Genomic DNA, 21,697 nt, shown 5'->3' on the forward strand with positions numbered 1-21,697 from the left:
GAACAACAAGGGTACCTGGAGAAGACCAGCCAACCTTCATCAGAGCAGAAGGCACCCAAACTTTCTTTTCATTTGGTAACATTGCATCATTAAAAAAAGGATTTTAAACCAACTTTGGGAAAAGTTATAGTCCTAATGAACATTCTGTAATAGTCCATCTCATGTCACATAGGGGCTATTAACTAGAGAGCCCTTTATCTAGCTAGGTTGTACATGAAATATATCTAATATCAATCAATTACGGTATCAAAGGCTTTACAAATTACGGTATCAAAGGCTTTAAAAATTCACTAGAATTTAGCTTACGTGGTGACAAGTAGCCAGCCATTCAACTGGGCTAATTGACTCCCAGTAGTTAGAATCCATCCGGGCGATCCTGGCTCCAACCATCGGTGCCGAGGAAGGCTCCTGTCATGGAGTGGGACTGGACGCCATGTCTGGACCGGGCATCGGCGCAGAGAAGGGCTCCTGTCATGGAGTGGGACTGGACGCCATGTCTGGACCGGGCATCGGTGCCGAGGAAGGCTCCTGTCATGGAGTGGGACTGGACGCCATGTCTGGACCGGGCATCGGTGCCGAGGAAGGCTCCTGTCATGGAGTGGGACTGGACGCCATGTCTGGACCGGGCATCGGCGCAGAGAAGGGTTCCTGTCATGGAGTGGGACTGGACGCCATGTCTGGACCGGGCATCGGTGCCGAGGAAGGCTCCTGTCATGGAGTGGGACTGGACGCCATGTCTGGACCGGGCATCGGTGCCGAGGAAGGCTCCTGTCATGGAGTGGGACTGGACGCCATGTCTGGACCGGGCATCGGCGCAGAGAAGGGTTCCTGTCATGGAGTGGGACTGGACGTCATGTCTGGACCGGGCATCGGTGCCGAGGAAGGCTCCTGTCATGGAGTGGGACTGGACGCCATGTCTGGACCGGGCATCGGTGCCGAGGAAGGCTCCTGTCATGGAGTGGGACTGGACGCCATGTCTGGACCGGGCATCGGCGCAGAGAAGGGTTCCTGTCATGGAGTGGGACTGGACGCCATGTCTGGACCGGGCATCGGCGCAGAGAAGGGCTCCTGTCATGGAGTGGGACTGGACGCCATGTCTGGACCGGGCATCGGCGCAGAGAAGGGCTCCTGTCATGGAGTGGGACTGGACGCCATGTCTGGACCGGGCATCGGTGCCGAGGAAGGCTCCTGTCATGGAGTGGGACTGGACGCCATGTCTGGACCGGGCATCGGCGCAGAGAAGGGCTCCTGTCATGGAGTGGGACTGGACGCCATGTCTGGACCGGGCATCGGCGCAGAGAAGGGCTCCTGTCATGGAGTGGGACTGGACGCCATGTCTGGACCGGGCATCGGTGCCGAGGAAGGCTCCTGTCATGGAGTGGGACTGGACGCCATGTCTGGACCGGGCATCGGTGCCGAGGAAGGCTCCTGTCATGGAGTGGGACTGGACGCCATGTCTGGACCGGGCATCGGCGCAGAGAAGGGCTCCTGTCATGGAGTGGGACTGGACGCCATGTCTGGACCGGGCATCGGCGCAGAGAAGGGCTCCTGTCATGGAGTGGGACTGGACGCCATGTCTGGACCGGGCATCGGCGCAGAGAAGGGCTCATGTCATGGAGTGGGACTGGACGCCATGTCTGGACCGGGCATCGGCGCAGAGAAGGGCTCCTGTCATGGAGTGGGACTGGACGCCATGTCTGGACCGGGCATCGGTGCCGAGGAAGGCTCCTGTCATGGAGTGGGACTGGACGCCATGTCTGGACCGGGCATCGGCGCAGAGAAGGGCTCCTGTCATGGAGTGGGACTGGACGCCATGTCTGGACCGGGCATCGGCGCAGAGAAGGGCTCCTGTCATGGAGTGGGACTGGACGCCATGTCTGGACCGGGCATCGGCGCAGAGAAGGGCTCCTGTCATGGAGTGGGACTGGACGCCATGTCTGGACCGGGCATCGGCGCAGAGAAGGGCTCCTGCCATGGAGTGGGACTGGACGCCATGTCTGGACCGGGCATCGGCGCAGAGAAGGGCTCCTGCCATGGAGTGGGACTGGACGCCATGTCTGGACCGGGCATCGGCGCAGAGAAGGGCTCCTGCCATGGAGTGGGACTGGACGCCATGTCTGGACCGGGCATCGGCGCAGAGAAGGGCTCCTGCCATGGAGTGGGACTGGACGCCATGTCTGGACCGGGCATCGGTGCCGAGAAGGGCTCCTGCCATGGAGTGGGACTGGACGCCATGTCTGGACCGGGCATCGGCGCAGAGAAGGGCTCCTGCCATGGAGCTGAACTGGACGCCGTGTTTGGAAGCTCCGGACCGTTGACCCTCGCTGACGTTTCCGGACCGTGGACCGTCTCGAGGTTCCGGACCGTGGACCGTCTCGAGGTTCCGGACCGTGGACCGTCTCGAGGTTCCGGACCGTGGACCGTCTCTGGAGGTTCCCGGACCGTGGACCGTCTCAGGAGGTTCCGGACCGTGGACCGTTCCTGGAGGTTCCGGACTGTGGACTGTCGTTGGAGGTTCCGGACTGTGGACCCTCGCTGAAGGTTTTCATTTTTTTTTTACCTTTATTTAACTAGACAAGTCAGTTAAGAACAAATTCTTATTTTCAATGATGGCCTAGGAACATTGGGTTAACTGCCTGTTCAGGGGCAGAACGACAGATTTGTACCTTGTCAGCTTGGGGATTCGAACTTGCAACCTTTCGGTTACTCGTCCCCAAAACAATCTTGGGGTTGTCCTTGGGCTTTCTGTGGCCGCAAACCCCGGCGTCGTCATTGTCCTCCCTCCATAACTTCTGTCTGCCGCCAAGGAAGGGTTTTGCATCCTCCAATGACTTCTTCCCATGTCCAAAACTCCCTCACCTGGTGAACAAGCTGCTTGTTCCTGGTTTGGTGCAATCTTCTGTCACAATCGTCGTTAGAATCATCGTACCGAGCTGCAGCTTGATTTGGTTTCCACATATTTATTTAGTGAAAACGCACAAAAAAACAATAAAGAAAGAACGAAACGTGAAGTCAATGAAGTACTAACAGGCAACTAAACATAAACAAGATCCCACAAACACAGGTGGGAAAAATAACGACTTAAATATGATCCCCAATTAGAGACAACGATTACCAGCTCCCTCTAGTTGGGAATCATACATAGAAAAGAGACGAGAACGCAAGATAGACATAGAAATAGTAGATCACCCCCTATTCACGCCCTGACCTACTATACCATAGAGAAACATTGCCTCTTTATGGTCAGGGCGCGACAACTACAGAGGGTAGTGCGTACGGCCCAGTACATCACTGGGGCCAAGCTTCCTGCTGTCCAGGATCTCTATACCAGGCGGTGTCAGAGGAAGGCCCTAAAAATTGTCAAAGACTCCAGCCACCCTAGTCATAGACTGTTCTCTCTGCTACCGCACGGCAAGCAGTACCATAGTGCCAAGTCTAGGTTCTAAACAGCTTCTACCCCCAAGCCAGAAGACTACTGAACATCAAATCAAATGGCTACCCAGGCTATTTGCATTTCCACCCCTCTTTTACGCTGCTGCTACTCTCTGTTACTATCTATGCATAGTCACTTTAATAACTCTACCTACATGTACATATTACCTCAATTACCTTGACTAACCGGTGCCCCCGCACATTGACTCTGTACCGGTACCACCTGTATATAGCCTTGCTATTGTTATTTTACTGCTGCGCTTGAATTATTTGTTACTTTTATTTATTTATTTTTTGTAGGTATATTTCTTAACTGCATTGTTGGTTAAGGGCTTGTAAGTAAACATTTCCCTGTAAGGTCTACACCTGTTGCATTTGGCGCATTTGACAAATAACATTTGATTTGATGCTGCTATGTTTCATCGGTTTGAATTAATGTTGAGTTTGACCTTTTCGCTTGGTTCCTACAGACCAGCAGAGCCTCCGTCTGACATGGAAGGTTCAGGTGGTTCCATCTGAGACAACGCCTCCCAAAGCTGGATATTATCTTGAACCTGTGATTCCAAGTCCCAGATCATCTTTCAATCTGGTTGGCTTAAAATATGCTTTCTCCATGCACAACAGCCCAGGCACTGGGGCTAAATCGAACACTACAAAGAATGCTAACACTGGTCCAACCCAGAAGAAGCTGCAGTCTTTCTTTGGAGGCTCTGAGAAGAGTCAGAACACACACAGGCCAAGTTTACAATCTCTTTTGAAATCCAGTCAAGGTGCAGTGAAATGTCTCCTGTGGGCAAGTCTGTGCTTGACCGGTCCAGGTATGGAAAGATGCCAGACAGAGACTTAGACTCTGGTCCCGTCGGAGCACAGCTCCCCCAGAGAGCCTCTGCTACTACAGGGTTCAACTCGCCAGACATCACAGTTGACAGCGAACCCAGTATAAAAAACGAGGCGCTCGATGAACCTTTGGACAAGGAACTCACAGTTTGGCACTTTGACCAGCAAATTGAACCACATCTTTCAGAGACGTCTGAGGAGATGAGCCTCAGTCCCAACGTCAAGAAGGCCTAACTAGAGGATGGTGGTTTCTTAGAGAACACACACATTCAGCGGGCTCTGAGGGATCCTCTGGGTCTAACCTGGACGCCCCCGTCTGTGTACAGAAGACCACACATTCAGCGGGCTCTGAGGGATCCTCTGGGTCTAACCTGGACGCCCCCGTCTGTGTACAGAAGACCACACATTCAGCGGGCTCTGAGGGATCCTCTGGGTCTAACCTGGACGCCCCCGTCTGTGTACAGAAGACCACACATTCAGCGGGCTCTGAGGGATCCTCTGGGTCTAACCTGGACGCCCCCGTCTGTGTACAGAAGACCACACATTCAGCGGGCTCTGAGGGATCCTCTGGGTCTAACCTGGACGCCCCCGTCTGTGTACAGAAGACCACACATTCAGCGGGCTCTGAGGGATCCTCTGGGTCTAACCTGGACGCCCCCGTCTGTGTACAGAAGACCACACATTCAGCGGGCTCTGAGGGATCCTCTGGGTCTAACCTGGACGCCCCCGTCTGTGTACAGAAGACCACACATTCAGCGGGCTCTGAGGGATCCTCTGGATCTAAGGTGGACGAACCAGTCTGTGTACAGAAGAGGGCAGTGCCACTGCAGTTCTCTGTACAGTAGCTGAGTGGGAGGGTGAAGAGGCTGCAGGAGCAGCATAGAGAGGAGGCTGAAGATGGGCTGTGCTTCAGATGCTTCGGAGCCAAGATCAGCCCTGGAGAGAACCAGAGTGCTAAGGATGAGCTGAGGAAAGAGAAGGTTGGAATTTAACTGCTGTTTTTGTTGGTTAATTGTAAGGACAATATTTTTTCCTGAACACTATATCTGACCAGAAAAAAAGAAGAAGAAAGAAAGTGGCACAATTTAATGTATTTTTTATTACATGTTTGAACCAAAATGTAGGTACACATTGACTTTTTCAGAGTTTAAATAACAATGTCATTATTATCAAGTTATTATACCTCAGTCTGTTGAAATGTTCCCTCTGTAATCCCCACAGCAAAGACAGTTTTAAGGACATGGAGATTTAGGACATGGAGACAGTTTAACCTGTGCTTCATCCTAACTAAACTCATAACTAAACTCTCCTCTGACCTTCCAGCACGCCACTGATGAGAAGTACATCTTCGAAGGGCTTCAACAACACACCGCACTGCAAAGGCAGAGACTCATCGTGTAAGGAATCACTGACATTCATCAATTATTTTAGATGGTTACTATAAACGTACTAGTTTTGTGTTAAGTATTTAATTTGTTTGTATGTATGAAGTTTTCAGTCCACTGAATCTCCACCTCAGGCTCACGGCAGTCAGCGAGAATGTTCTTATGGAGAACCTTGAGATCTTAAAAAATAATGGCTTTGATTTCCTCAGATGCGGATGGTAAATAAAATAGAATACAACACGCTCACTCACTGCTATATTTAGTGGGGTAAAATATACCCTGCCATAAGAAATTAGCATGGCACCTCTCCAAAAAGTAGATTTCAAAATAGTATGCATGGGTATGGCTCCTATCTGTTTTCTGATTCTGAATTCCATTGTGCTATGTGTTCCAGCTCAGGTGATGGAGCAGGTGAAGCTTGTGAACCTGCCCACAAGTAAGAACTGGACATTTGGTCTGGGGCACATTGAGAAGCTCATCTTCATGTTGATTGACAGCCCAGGGGTTATTTGTCGGCAGTCTCGTGTCAGGCAGATGTTTGCCTCCAGGGCCTGCAGGAAGTCAGTGAGGCTTATGTATTTATGATGTGATTGATTTGTTGGCTATGACTTGCGATAAATATGAGCTGTTGGATTTCAGCACTAAGTAAGAAGTGCTAGTAGAAATGCACCAGTTATTATGTGTGTTAGGCAATGATTGAAGTGTACATGTTTGTTTGGTGCTTTTGCACAAGTTTTCCAGCTATACATAAATGATATGTTTCCTTTAGAATTTTCATTTTAGCTCTGGTCCCCATGATGTTTATGTACTCTTCCTCTAAGGTGATGATTGGTACAGCTTTGAGCACCAGTGAGATGAAGAAGCTCGTGGTCATATGGGGGAGATAGAGCAGCCATGGAACTGCCCACATGGCAGACCCACTATGAGACACCTTGCTAACTTGAACTTCATCTCATAAGACTGATCAACCCAGTTGGACCGGCTCAACTGAATACCTCTCAACAGTTTTGGCCTGCTCCTATATCTCTGAAAAGACACTAAGGTTGCATTTCAGCAACAACAACAAAAAGTATAACTCTCATTATGTCAAATCAATCACTGTTATATACAGTATATATATTTTTTCAAATGTTGACTCAAAAAAGGTTTTTGTATTTCTAAACATTTATTTTCGATTGTCTATTTTAGGTGAAATAATCAAAACACAAATGCTCTCACATGATCATTTCAGTACATAAACCTACTTTAATTAGAACAATTTTGTTTCATCTTTGTGAGTTTGTAAAGACTTGGCTTTTTGACATACTGAGGATTCCGTACCGAGGATTTCGTCCCGAGCTCCTTAGCAACAGGTGCCTCGGTTGCGATGCATGGTATGTTTATGGAATTGCATCGTCTGGATGAGCAGGTGAAATGGCGAAAGGGGATAAAAAGAAAAAACCCGAGAAAACGACTCCCGAACAATCATTAAGTACATTTTTGTCAAATGGCTCCCACGCTGGTGTTGTATCAGATCCACATGTGTTAGATGAAGAGTCGGGACATGAAACAGATGTAATGACTGCCTCCTTTTCTTCACAACCACCACTCGCCGACAAACAACTTGAGAGAAGTGATGATGCATTTCATGAGGTCCCTGTTCTTCCTAATATTATTGTCCAGAGGTAAACCAATGCTTATCACTCGCCTCTTTCTATGAACATGAAATAATGCCTCATATCATGTTGTTGGGTTTCTTTTCCATAATAACCTAGGCATACACAGCTAAACCTGCTAACGTTAGCTAGCTACTGTTACATTATCAATGAAAAGCAATCTGTGCTCACTCAGGTACGAGGGTGAAAAGCATCTAGAGCAGTTCCATGGAGAAGGCGTGGCATATTTTCAGGGAGGACATGTCTACAAGGTATTGCATTATGCCATTGCCATATGGTGTGTATATCACATTGTATAGCATGCATTACATGATGACTAAAATGAACCAGCAAACATGACATCAAATCAATAAGCTTTGTTTTTCTTCAAGGGTATGTTTTCAGTAGGAGTCATGCATGGACATGGTCTGTACACATGGGCAGATGGCGTGAAATATGAGGTATTTTGGTCCACCACCTTTACAAGATGTATTATTTCTTAGTTAATCTTATACTGCAGATGCAATCTGTGAACCATTTGATTCCCATAATGACAGGGTGAGTTTGCATTCAATGTGCCCATGGGCCTTGGGACATACACCTGGTTGGATGGTAGCTGTTATGAGGGAGAGGTGTGCAGTGGAATCCGCCATGGTGTGGGGACATATAGGTGTGCCAATTCCTCTGTGATATACAGAGGGCAGTGGCATCACAGCAAAAGGCATGGAAAGGTATGATCCTGTTGCAGTCGTGAGCAATTTAAGTCAGATAATCCTGCATCTTGTCCGCAGGTTTATTTAATGTGGGTTTGTTGTTTAATTTACAATATTTGTTTGTTTTATTAGGGTACAATATACTATAACCAGGAAGCGACGTCCTGGTATGAAGGAGAATTGGTAAACAATAACAGAGAGGGATGGGGAGTCCGATGGTAGGTAAACTTGTGTTTAGACAGTGTGTTACACATGTGAATGTTCTCCCATCAAATTTGTTCTTATGCTTAAATTACAGTGCCTTGCGAAAGTATTCGGCCCCCTTGAACTTTGCGACCTTTTGCCACATTTCAGGCTTCAAACATAAAGATATAAAACTGTATTTTTTTGTGAAGAATCGACAACAAGTGGGACACAATCATGAAGTGGAACGACATTTATTGGATATTTTTTAACAAATCAAAAACTGAAAAATTGGGCGTGCAAAATAATTCAGCCCCTTTACTTTCAGTGCAGCAAACTCTCCCCAGAAGTTCAGTGAGGATCTCTGAATGATGTTTGGCGTAAAAGCAACACAGCTCGTCACCCTGAACACACCAACCCCACTGTCAAACATGGTGGTGTCAGCATCATGGTTTGGGCCTGCTTTTCTTCAGCAGGGACAGGGAAGATGGTTAAAATTGATGGGAAGATGGATGGAGCCAAATTCAGGACCATTCTGGAAGGAAACCTGCTGGAGTCTGCAAAAGACCTGAGACTGGGACGGAGATTTGTCTTCCAACAAGACAATGATCCAAAACATAAAGCAAAATCTACAATGGAATGGTTAAAAAATAAACATATCCAGGTGTTAGAATGGCTAAGTCAAAGTCCAGACCTGAATCCAATCGAGAATCTGTGGAAAGAACTGAAAACTGCTGTTCACAAATGCTCTCCATCCAACCTCACTGAGCTCGAGCTGTTTTGCAAGGAGGAATGGGAAAAAATGTCAGTCTCTCGATGTGCAAAACTGATAGAGACATACCCCAAGCGACTTACAGCTGTAATCGCAGCAAATGGTGGCGCTACAAAGTATTAACTTAAGGGGGCTGAATTATTTTGCAAGCCCCATTTTTTCAGTTTTTGATTTGTTAAAAAAAATATCCAATAAATGTCGTTCCACTTCATGATTGTGTCCCACTTGTTGATTCTTCACAAAAAAATACAGTTTTATATCTTTATGTTTGAAGCCTGAAATGTGGCAAAAGGTCGCAAAGTTCAAGGGGGCCAAATACTTTCGCAAGGCACTGTATATCAGTGTCATACACCTTGCATGTGTTCTCTGCTGTGCCAAAGTTACCCCTCTGGAAACCTCTATGAGGGCCAGTGGAGGAACAACGTGAGACATGGAGAGGGCAGGATGAGGTGGCTGCAGCTGGGTCAGCAGTATAGCGGGATATGGGAGAATGGGGTCCAGGTAGGTCAAACCATATCACCCTCATCCCCCATGACATAATATATTAATAAACCCATTATTTGGCTTTTGATAAAGAAAACATGGTTAGAGTAACTTCACATGAATAACTGATAAATCATCCTCTGTCTTTCAGCATGGACAAGGGACCCACACATGGTTCCTGAGGAGAGTGACAGGCTCTCAGTATCCCCTAAGGAATGAGTACACTGGGGACTTTGTCCAGGGGCTGAGGCATGGCCAGGGCAGCTTCTACTACGCAAGCGGGGCTCTTTACAAAGGAGAGTGGAAGGACAACAGAAAACATGGACAGGTGAAGGGGGAACATGTCCATACAGTAATCATTCTAATTGAATAGATGTCAATATGGAGTGTAAATAATAAGATCTTGTCAAACATTCTAGGGAAAGTTCATTTTTAAAAATGGACGCATATTTGAAGGGGAGTTTGTGGATGACCACATGGCAGAGTTCCCAGCATTCTGCCTGGATGGTTCAAACACCCCTGATCTGAGTGGGATTAGAACGCACACTCCCCATCCTGAGGACGGTAAGTACACCAAGTCCCTCTGAAAAATGTATGTCTGTCTGATAAAATTACTCATCTGACATCAACCCCCTGGAATGGTCCTGTATTTTTCATGTGGTTATTCAGTATAGTAAAAGTAAGTCATGTGTTTCAGGTGAATCCCCCAGAAGAGCACCAGGAGGAGACTTGGGCAGTGGTCCAGCCCTGCTTGGGCCTGACATGGCTCTGGACATCACTGCTCTGCTGGAGAACCTCCCAGAGAACCAGAGAGACCTGCAGCTCAAACAGGTCAGTGGGACTGACCACAACAGCATATGAAAATCCATTTCAATTTGTGTCAATTCAGTTGTCAAATTAGATTCCATATATTATAACAATCCTTGAACTAAGTTATGATAGCTTCGACCCCAACTCTGCGCTGAGTTGACACACAGGTGGTGTTTTTTGCGCCTCCATTGTCCCTCTCGCTGTGTGCCAGGTGGAATTTGTGGTGCTGAGACACATAGCGGAGCTGAGGGCCATCTATAGCTTCTACAGCAGTCTGGGCCATGATCAGTCCCCAGATAATACCTTCTTGCTGTCCCGCCTGCAGCTTTGGAGACTCCTCAAGGACTGCAGCATCCACCAGCAAGGCATCACCCTGGCCCAGGTCGACCGCTACATCTGTGGTAAGGCCAGGGAGAAATAACCACCTCATTTCCCGTTTCTCCCTTCATGTTTGGCCAATTCATCCTGCTTTGTTAATTTGTTTCAGTCTCATCACAACATAACTTAACATTATAGAGACTCAGGGGTAGCCTGAGCAGAACTTGAGTCTACAATGTTACATTTTCCTGTTTTGTGAACTAATTTCAAAGCAGAGGATGTCCCTTCCGAGGAGATCCACTCTCCCTTCAGCACCATGCTGCTCAGAAGGTTCCTCAGCTGTGTGGTGGTTCTGGCCTACAACACCTACCATAAGGACATAGAGTAAGGACAACATTGCTATCCCTTACTCTCCTACTCCTGTGCAGTAACACTGTAATTACCGTAGTAACAACCTTGTATCAACACCATGTACTCTACTCCTGAGCCTCTCCTCTCCTTCCCAGGCCCTCTGATACCATACTGGTTGCATGTTTGTCCAAGCTGATGAGGGAGAACATCATCCCTAATGCCAAGAATGTAAAAGGTACAGGTACGCATGCATACACTATTGTTTACTCTTTATCAAGTGTAACCCACATTCATGCTCTCCTTGTTGTGAACTGAATGCAGGGCTGTTGTTCCCCAACCCCATGCATGCTGTGATTGCTGTCAACTACATTGGGAGGTGCTGGGAGATCTACAAGGCCTTCTGCAGAGCCAACCCAACCCCCCTAGCTGACCAAACCATGACTGTCAGGCACTTCATATGGATGTTTAAGGTACTTGTGACGTTCAACTAATGTGACCACACACTGATGATGTGTGGTGATGCGTGCTCATATTTAGAGCCCTGAGTTTTTCCTGACCATCACAACCCTAACATTACATGATGTAAGTTGATTGATGAAACTTGGTTCTGTCCCACCAACAGGACCTTAGTCTGTTTGATGCTGAGCTGACCACAGGGAAACTCCTAGAGATCCTCTCTGTAGAGAACCCAGCTGCTTACGACCGCTACTACTGCAACCTAGACCTAGAGGTCAGCTAAACGCTTCTATAATTGATAATTTGATTTTTTTTCTCCACAATTTTCAATCTTATCGCTGCAAATCCCCAAACGTGTTAAATAGGTGGTGGAACAGGTTCACCAGCATTAAGGGACTCTAACTTTCTAATAATAGTTTGTTTTATTCACGTTTTATTGTCACATGCACAAGTACATTGAAATGCTGAACAAGCTCTACCCTAAAGTGCAGTAATCAATATCAAAATAGTAACACTAATAAAATAAATAAGTATATATACAGTACCATTTAAGGGTTTTTCTTTATGTTTACTATTTTCTACATTGTAGAATAATAGTGAAGACATCAAAACTATGAAATAACACATGGAATCATATAGTAACCCAGAGGTATGTTGGGTCATTGTCCCGTTGAACAACAAATGACAGTCGCACTAAGCGCAAACCAGATGGGATGGTCTATCACTGCAGAATGCTGTGTTAGCCATGCTGGTTAAGTGAGCCTTGAATTCTAAATAAATCACTGACTGTCACCAGCAAAGCACTATCACACCTCCTCTTCCATGCTTCATGGTGGGAACCACATATGCAGAGATCATCTGTTCACATACTCTGCTTCTCATAAAGACATGGTGGTTAAAATTTGGACTAATCAGACCAAAGGACAGATTTCCAACGGTCTAATGTCCATTGCTCGTGTTTCTTTGCCCAATCAATTCTCACCTTCTTATTGGTGTCCTTTAGTAGGGGTTTCTTTGCAGGAATTTGACCATGAAGGCTTGATTCACAGTCTCTAAACAGTTGTTAAAATGTCCTGTTACTTGAGGTGCAGTTAACTCAAATGAACTTGTCCTCTGCAGCAGAGGTAACTGGGTCTTCCTTTCCTGTGGCAGTCCTCAAGAGAGCCAGTATCATAGCGCTTGATGGTTTTTGCGACTGCACTTGAAGTAACTTTCAAAGTTCTTCACATTTTCTGTATTGACTGATTCTTCATGTCTTAAAGTAATGATGGACTGTCATTTCTCTTTACTTATTTGAGTTGTTCTTGCCATAATATGGACTTGGTCTTTTACCAAATAGGGCTATCTTCTGTATACCACCCCTACCTTGTCAAAACACAACTGATTGTCTCAAACACATTAAGAAGGAAAGAAATTCCACAAATTAACTTTTAACAAGGCACACCTGTTAATTGAAATGAATTCCAGGTGACTACCTCATGAAGCTGGTTGAGAGAATGCCAAAAGTGTGCAAAGCTGTCATCAAGGCAAAGTTGGCTACTTCGAAGAATCTCAAATATAAAATATGTTTTTATTTGTTTAACACTTTTTTGGTTACTACATGATTCCATGTGTGTTATTTCATAGTTTTGATGTGCTCACTATTATTCTACAATGTAGAAAACAGTAAAAAATAAAGAAAAACCTGTGAATTAGGTGTGTCCAAACTATTGACTAATACCGTATATAATAAAGAAAACACAAATAAGAGAGGAAGCTATATACAGTGTCAGTGCCAGTACCATATTGACGATGTGTAGGGATACTGGAGTATTGAGGGAGATATGCATATGTAGACAGGGATTAGGCGACAGTAACAGGTAGCAGGATAAATAATAATGATAATAATAAACAGTATGGCAGCAGCATAAGTGGTCGATGGATGGGATATGTAAACAGAACTGGAAAGTGACTGGTGTTAGGAATATATAAATACTAATGGTAATATACACTGAGTGTACAAAACATTAAGAACACCTGCTCTTCCCATGACAGACTGAACAGGCGTAATCCAAGTTAAAGCTATGATCCCTTATTGATGTCACTTGTTAAATCCACTTCAATCATTTTAAATGAAGGGAAGGGGACAGGTTAAAGAAGGATTTTTAGGCCTTGAGTCATGGATTGTGCATGTGTGCCATTCAGAGGGTGAAAGGGCACAACAGAAATTGTGCCTTTGAACAGGGTATGGTAGTAGGTGCCAAGCGCACCAGTTTGTGTCAGAACTCCTACACTGCTGGGTTTTTCATACTCAACAGTTTCCTGTGTGTATCAAGAATGGCCCACCACCCAAAGGACATCCAGCCAACTTGACACAACTGTGGGAGGCATTGGTGTCAACATGGGCCAGCATCCCTGTGGAACACTTTCAATGCCTTGTAGAGTCCATGCCCTGACGAATTGAGACTGTTCTTGAAGGCAAAAGGGGTTGCTACTCAATATTAGGAAGGTGTTCTTAATGTTTGATATACTCAGCGTACTAATGGTAATATATACAGTTAAAGTCGGAAGTTTACATACACTTATGTTGGAGTCATAAAAACTCGTTTTTCAACCACTCCACATATTTCTTGTTAACAAACTCTAGTTTTGGCAAGTTGGTTAGGACATCTACTTTGTGCAGGACAAGTCATTTCTCCAACAATTGTTTACAGACAGAGTATTTCACTTTTAATTCACTTTATCACAATACCAGTGGGACAGAATTTTACATACACTATGTTTACTGTGCCTTTAAGCAGCTTGGAAAATTCCAGAAAAGGATGTTATGGCTTTAGAAGCTTCTGATTGGCTAATTGACATAATTTGAGTCAATTGGAGGTATACCTGTGGATGTATTTCAAGGTCTACCTTCAAGGTCAGTGCCTCTTTGCTTGACATCATAGGGAAATCAGCCAAGAAAAAATGGAGACCTCCACAAGTCTGGTTCATTCTTGGGATTACCAAATGCCTGAAGGTACCATGTTCATCTGTGCAAACAATAGTACGCAAGTATAAACACCATGGGACCACGCAGCCGACATACCGCTCAGGAAGAAGACGCGTTCTGTCTCCTATAGATGAATGTACTTTGGTGCGAAAAGTGCAAATCAATTCCAGAACAACAGCAAAAGACCTTGTGAAGATGCTGGAGGAAACAGGTACGAAAGTATCTATATCCACAATGAAACAAGTCCTATATCGACATAACCTGACAGGCCGCTCAGCAAGGAAGAAGCCACTGCTCCAAAACCGCCATAAAAAAGCCAGACTACGGTTTGCAACTGCACATGTGGACAAAGATTGTACTTTTTGGAGAAATGTCCTCTGGTCTGATGAAACAAAAATATAACTGTTTGGCCATAATGACCATCGTTATGTTTTGGAGGAAACGGGGAGGATTGCAAGCCGAAGAACACCATCCCAACCGTGAAGCGTGGGGGTGCTTTGCTGCAGGTGGGACTGGTGCACTTCACAAAATAGATAGTTGTTCTGCCTCATGATGCCATGTGGCTATATTGAAGCAACATCTCAAGACAACAGTCAGGAAGTTACAGCTTGGTCGCAAATGGGTCTTCCAAATGGAGAATGATCCCAAGCATACAACAAAGTCAAGGTATTGGAGTGGCCATCACAAAGCTCTGACCTCAATCCTATATAAAATTTGTGGGCAGAACTGAAAAAAGCATGCGTAAGCAAGGAGGCCTACAAACCTGACTGAGTTACACCAGCTCTGTTAGGAGGAATGGGACAAAATTCACCCAACTTATTGTGGGAAGCTTGTGGGAAGCTTGTGGAAGGCTACCCAAAACATTTGATCCAAGTTAAATCAAATCAAATTTATTTATATAGCCCTTTGTACATCAGCTGATATCTCAAAGTGCTGTACAGAAACCCAGCCTAAAACCCCAAACAGCAAGCAATGCAGGTGTAGAAGCAATTTAAACAATTTAAAGGCAATGCTACCAAATACTAATTGAGTATGTAAACGTCTGAACCACTGGGAATGTGATGAAAGAAATGAAAGATGAAAGAAATAATTCTCTCCACTATTATTCTGACATTTCACATTCTGAAAATAAAGTTGTGATCCTAACTGACCTCAACAGATTATTTTTACTAGGATTAAATGTCAGGAATTGTGAACTGTATTTGGCTGTAAACAGGAGTAATAGTGACCAGTAGCAGGATAAATAGATACTAATGGCAATCAATAATCAATGAACAGCAGTGTAGTGGCAGTTATAAATCTAATCAATAATGATTTTAGCTGCATCGTAGGTATGAGGGGAAGCAGTAGTTTTTGAGCAGTAGTTTAACAGGCCAGGGGATAGAAGCTGTTTAGGATTAATAATAATACAATTATATAGCGATTTTCATTACATTAAGAATCTCAGATGCTTTAAAAAAAAAAAGTTTGATGGTGAACCTGATTCTAGATGACGTTCCTGGAGTTCTTTGAGGCGTTGCTGGGCTGTGCAGAGGTTAGCAATCAGAGGGATGGTCATACATCCCCAGACAGCCAGATGGAAAGCTGCCCTCTGGCTGAAACCAGGAGGGTTTCGCCTGGGGAGAGGACCAGAGACAGCCCTCTACAGAGGTCCTCACAGCGGCATTCCCCTCTGACTGGACCTACTGCAAAGTCATCTAACCCCAACATCTCTCCTGATGTGGGTAGTGTCAAATCACTGGAGGTTGGTTTGATCAGCTCTGTCAAATCTATACATAATCTCACACGGTGGTCTGGAAATCGAGACCATTCCTTGTCTAAATTAGTTCATTCAATATTTTTCTACCCAGATGGGAAAATCCAAGGAGATTCTCCAGCTGTCTACACCTGAAGAGATGGAGCCCAGACAGAGTCCCAACGCAGCAGGCAACCTCACATCACAGACTGGGGGTGTGTTCTCCTCACATACCTTTCCTCTACTCACATATCCGTATTGTCTTGACTGGTCACATCTTTGCGGCATTGTTGAAGGTGTATGCGTGTGTTTGAGTCAGGTGGTGGGTCAGCAACCCACTCGTCAGACACTGAGAGGAGAGAGGGCTCAGGTGGCGCTAGATCAGCAGTGGAGGCCAAAGTGTCCAACCACCCTCCCCATGATCAACCCCCCAGCACAGGTAGATTACACAATAAGTACACTGAACAGATTTCATATAAGGAAATCAGTCAATTTAAATAAATTCATTAGACCCTAATCTATGGATTTCACATGACTGGGAAATATGCATAAGTTGATTACATATTTATTTTATTTTTTTAAGTTAGGGGCGTGGATCAGAAAACCAGTCAGTATCTAGTGTGACCATTTGCCTCATGCAGCATGACGCATCTCCTTCACATAGAGTTGATCAGGCTGTTGATTGTGGCCTGTGGAATTTTGTCCTCTTCAATGGTTGTGGGAAGTTGCTGGATATTGGCGGGAACTGGAACACGCTGTAGTACACGTTGATCCAGAGCATCCCAAACGGGCTCAATGGGTGACATGTCTGGTGAGTATGCAGGCCATGTAAGAATTGGGACATTTTCAGCTCCTATAAATTGTGTACAGATCCTTGTGACATGGGGCCGTGCATTATGCTGAAACAGGTGGTGATGGCGGCAGATGAATGGAACGACAATGGGCCTCAGGATGTCGTCACAATATCTCTGTGCATTCAAATTGCCATCGATAAAATGCAATTGTTTTCCGTTGTCCGTAGCTTATGCCTGCCCATACCATAACCCCACCACCACCATGGTGCACTCTGTTCACAGCATTGACATCAGCAAACTGCTCGCCACACGACGCCGTCTGCGATCTACCCGGTACAGTTCAAACCGGAATTAAGTCATAAAGAATACAACTTCTCTAGCGTGGCAATGGCCATCGAAGGTGAGCATTTGCCCACTGAAGTTGGTTACGACGCTGAACTGCAGTCAGGTCAAGACCCTGGTGAGGATGAGCACGCGTATGACCTTCCCTGAGACGATTTCTGACAGTTTGTGCAGAAATTCTTTGGTTGTGCAAACCCAGTTTTATCAGCTGTCTGGGTGGCTGGTCTTAGATGACCCCGCAGATGAAGAAGCCGGATGTGGAGGTCCTGGGCTGGCGTGGTTACCTGTGGTCTGCGGTTGCGATGCCTGTTGGATGTCCTGACAAATATTCTAAAATGACATTGGAGGTGGCTTATGGTAGAGAAATTAACATTAAATTCTCTGGTAACAGCTCTGGTGGACATTCCTGCAGTCAGCATTCCATTTACACCCTCGCTCATAACGTCTGTGGCGTTGTCACAAAACTGCACATTTTAGTGGCCTTTTATTGTCCCAAGCACAAGGTGCACCTGTGTAATGATCATTCTGTTTAATAAGCTTCTTAATATGCCACACCTGTCAGATAAAATCAGATACCACCTGGAGCTTCTCCCCTGTTGCACTTATATTTGTTCAGTGTATACTACACTAATTTGGAAGAATTTGACCTCAGAAAATCAGTAACAATATTACGTACATATCTTATCATTGACATGTTTAATTGCCATGCCAATCTTACACCTGCCGTGTCTCCTAACCAGAGCCTGTTGAAGACAGGAGTGGAGCAGGTATGACTTCCTGCCCTGCTGAGACTGAACTGGACAGCTGGGTCCAGAGGACCCACCAGTTCTTTACCCAGAGGTTCTTCCCAGCGTACGAGTACAGCCTGGAGCTGAGGAGGGAGGTGCAGGAAGAGAGGCTGAGGCAGGCGGCACTAGCCCGCATCGCTCTGGCTAAGGCCAAGGAAGACGCTAGGTAGGCAGCTACTGAGACAACATGAGGCCCCTTGATCCAGTTTGTATTCAAAATGTATCCAGATGATGCCCCAGAGAATCTCTATTGGAAGTGATATTTTTAGTCCAAGAAATCTGCCCTTGATGTGAGCACCACACAAGCTCTACATGTTAACTCCACAACAAATAAAGCAATTATGAAAAATGTTCCAGGTTGAGGGAACAGTGGGAGGCAGAGGAGGAGGAGAGACGGAGGGAAGAAGAAGAGGATGAGGAGGCAGAGCGAGTAGAAGGGCTAGAGGATGACCTTAACCCGTCTCCAGCGGCTCAGACGCCTGTGGCCTCCACCACCTCTGTGGTTATCACCAAACAGTCGCCTGCCACCGCAGTCAAGAAGAAGAGGAAATAGACTCTTAGACCACCAACTGTATGGCCAGATTAAACCTAGTCCTGGATAAAAACGGACCTTTTCAGAGCAGCCATAACAGCCCTCTATGATGTCAATAACATGCATTTCACACTTAGTTCCAGGAGTGGGACAAGTGTTTTGTGATTCAGTCATTGTTTGGTTGTTGTAGAAGATGAGGCAAAAAATGTTTTATCTGTTGTTAGCAAATTTGAAGAATCTACATTTTATTTACACAAGTATATTCAATATAGCAACAAAGTTGATTTTGTATAGAACACCTGGGCTCCATATAGAATGTGGTTAATAGTTAACACTACCTGGTGCCTTTTTGGTATTAAATAATAAAATAGTACAGATAGCACAAAAGAGTGTAAGGAAAGTTACAAAAAACTACTCTGACAATTATAAGTTTAAAATAAAACAATGCATATAAAAAAATATATATATTTTTGAAACTATAAACTAGTGTAGCAAAATATACAACAGCAGTTATGCAAATCAGTCTCATCAGTTGCTCATTCTGTCAGAGGGAGATGTGAATGACATGAGGTCACTGGTGCACATTGACTGTCTGACTCTGTCCATCTGATCAGGGGTGAACAGCAACAGGTCTGACTCAACTGGCTGTAGAGGAAATGGGGACAGCATGGGTCAGTTGAATGCATACCTAATTGTAAAATAAGAAATAAACAAAAAAATTACGTATTTCAGAACACCAAAGTGAGAAAGTCATTCAACACCAAATGAAATCATACACACATACAATGGGTGTACAAAACATTAAGAACACCTTCCGAATATTGAGTTGTGCCAATCCATGTCTCAATTGACACTAGGTTTAAAAACCCTTCTTTAACCAGTCTTCTCCCCTTCATCTAAACTGATTAAAGTTGATTTAACAAGTGACATCAATAAGGGATCATAGCTTTCACCTGGTCAGTGTCATAATGTTTTGTACATTCAGTATATGTACAGTACCAGTCAAGTTTGGACACACTCATTCGAGGGTTTTTCTTTATTTTTACTATTTTCTACATTGTAGAATAGTGAAGACCTCAAAACTATGAATTAACACATATGGAATCATGTGGTAACCAAATCAGTTGTGACAAGGTAGGGGTGGTATACAGAAGGTAGCCAATCATTACTTTAAGACATGAATGTCAGTCAATCTGGACAAATTCAAGAACTTTGAACGTTTCTTTAATTGCAGTCGCAAAACCCATCAAGCGCTATGATGAAACTGGCTCTGATGAGGACCACCACAGGAAAGGAAGACCCAGAGTCTGCTGCAGAGGATATGTTCATTAGTTCACTGCACCTCAGATTGCATCCCAAATAAATGCATCACAGATTTCAAGTAACAGACATCTCAACATCAACTCTTCAGAGGAGACTGCGTGAATCAGGACTTCATGGTTGAATTGCTGCAAAGAAACCACTACTAAAGGACACCAATAATAAGAAGAGACTTGATTGGGCCAAGAAACACGAGCAATGAACATTAGACTGGTGGAAATCTGTCCTTTGGTCTGAGGAGTCCAAATTTTAGATTTTTGGTTCCAACCACCATGTCTTTGTGAAATGCAGAGTAGGTGAACGGATGATCTCGTGTGGTTCCCACCGTGAAGCATGGAAGAGGTATGATGGTGCTTTGCTGGTGACACCCAATGATTTATTTAGAAATCAAGACACACTTAACCAGCATGGCTACCACAGCATTCTGCAGCAATACGCCATCCCATCTGGTTTACGCTTAGTGGGACTATCATTTGTCCTTTAACAATGACCCATCACGCCGTGTAAGGGCTATTTTACCAAGAAGGAGAGTGATAGAGTGCTGCATCAGATGACCTGGCCTCCACAATCACCTGACCACAACCCAATTGAGATAGTTTGGGATGAGTTGGACCGCAGGGTGAAGGAAAAGCAGCCAACAAGTGCTCAGCATATGTGGGAACTCCTTCAAAACTTGGAAAAGCATTCCCCATGGTTAAGAGAATGCCAAGAGTGTGTAAAGCTGTCATCAAGGCAAAGGTGGCTACTTTGAAGAATCTCAAACATATTTTGATTTGTTTAACACTTTTTTGGTGGTTTTGATGTCTTCGCTATTATTCTACAATGTAGAAAATAGTAAAAATAAAGAAAAAACCTTAAATGAGTCGGTGTGTCCAAACTTTTGACTGGTTCTAATATAAATATATATATTACACACACACACACACGAGAGAAAGACGAGGGTAAAACAAGGAAGTTAACCTGTGTGATCCGTGGGATGAACATTTGTGTGAAACTGGGAGATGCTGCGATGGGAGTGAGAAGTCGGGAAAATTAAAACCATAAGGAATACATATATCTAAGACTAACCATATCCAAGCACACACACACACAGTACCTGTGGGAGTCGACACTTCCTCCTGAGGGGTCTCTTCAGACAGAGCCAACGGACTCTCCATTTCTACGTCTATCACCATGGGCGACAGCATCTCTGCAACAGCTGGCTCCCGTGGTGACAGGCTACACCTCACTGCAGGTTGGAGGTAGCGCTCAAAGTCCAACCCCGGAAGACCCTTGTGTATTTTGAGAAGTAAACCCAGATGAACTCTTGCCAGTAATTTAGTAATACATTAAGATGAGACATCTTCTTTAACAAAACACTGACCTCTGTGATGGAAGTGTCTGGAGTCACGGTCCCTGGTACGTCGGCATCAGCTGGGAAGCTGAGGGAGACCTGGACAGCAGGAGGAGAGGAGGGGGGCACCAAGCAGGGGGAGGAGAGGGGAGATTGGCTGGCCCCAGTAAATCTTGGCCTGGCTGGGGTGGGGAGAGGGTGAAGCTGAAATCAGGGCTCCTGACTGAATAGGACTCTGCTCCATGGTAGTAGGGCAGTGAAGGTGAGAGGGGAAGCCTTGAGGAGACTGTGAGCCATGATGAGATGGGTAGGCTGGTATCGTAGGCCTCTAAAGCCTCTTTTCTGTCCTGGAGCTCTAATTGGTTGGGCTCTTCTGTGGCCAACACCGATTGGCTGAAGGCATCTCGATGCTGTTCGTCATTGGTCAGCTGTTGTGTGTTGGATGGTGATTCACAGCTCTCAGAGTGCTCCTCAGGGCAAACAGTGGGCTCTGAAACAACCTCAGATTGGT

General features: G+C 45.3%; 1 protein-coding gene across 2 annotated transcripts; it reads left to right on the plus strand.

The window, feature by feature from the left end:
* The first annotated feature begins 7,026 nt into the window (after nucleotides 1–7,026).
* Nucleotides 7,027–19,068, plus strand: rsph10b (radial spoke head 10 homolog B). Of its 2 annotated transcripts, XM_064933066.1 has the most exons (19): nucleotides 7,027–7,318; nucleotides 7,485–7,560; nucleotides 7,681–7,749; nucleotides 7,846–8,019; nucleotides 8,134–8,219; nucleotides 9,337–9,457; nucleotides 9,591–9,767; nucleotides 9,859–10,003; nucleotides 10,137–10,270; nucleotides 10,461–10,650; nucleotides 10,840–10,951; nucleotides 11,074–11,153; nucleotides 11,240–11,388; nucleotides 11,541–11,648; nucleotides 15,832–16,086; nucleotides 16,193–16,292; nucleotides 16,397–16,516; nucleotides 17,954–18,167; nucleotides 18,359–19,068. In XM_064933066.1, the coding sequence occupies exons 1-19, from the start codon at nucleotides 7,068–7,070 to the stop codon at nucleotides 18,552–18,554; spliced, it is 2,757 nt and encodes a 918-aa protein (XP_064789138.1). In that variant the 5' UTR covers nucleotides 7,027–7,067; the 3' UTR covers nucleotides 18,555–19,068. The 2 variants fall into 2 exon arrangements, with proteins under 2 accessions (XP_064789138.1, XP_064789139.1); XM_064933067.1 differs by lacking the exon at nucleotides 16,397–16,516.
* The last annotated feature ends 2,629 nt before the right edge of the window (nucleotides 19,069–21,697 follow it).

This window comes from Oncorhynchus masou, chromosome 24, assembly GCF_036934945.1.
Source record: "Oncorhynchus masou masou isolate Uvic2021 chromosome 24, UVic_Omas_1.1, whole genome shotgun sequence".
NCBI lineage: Eukaryota > Metazoa > Chordata > Actinopteri > Salmoniformes > Salmonidae > Oncorhynchus > Oncorhynchus masou.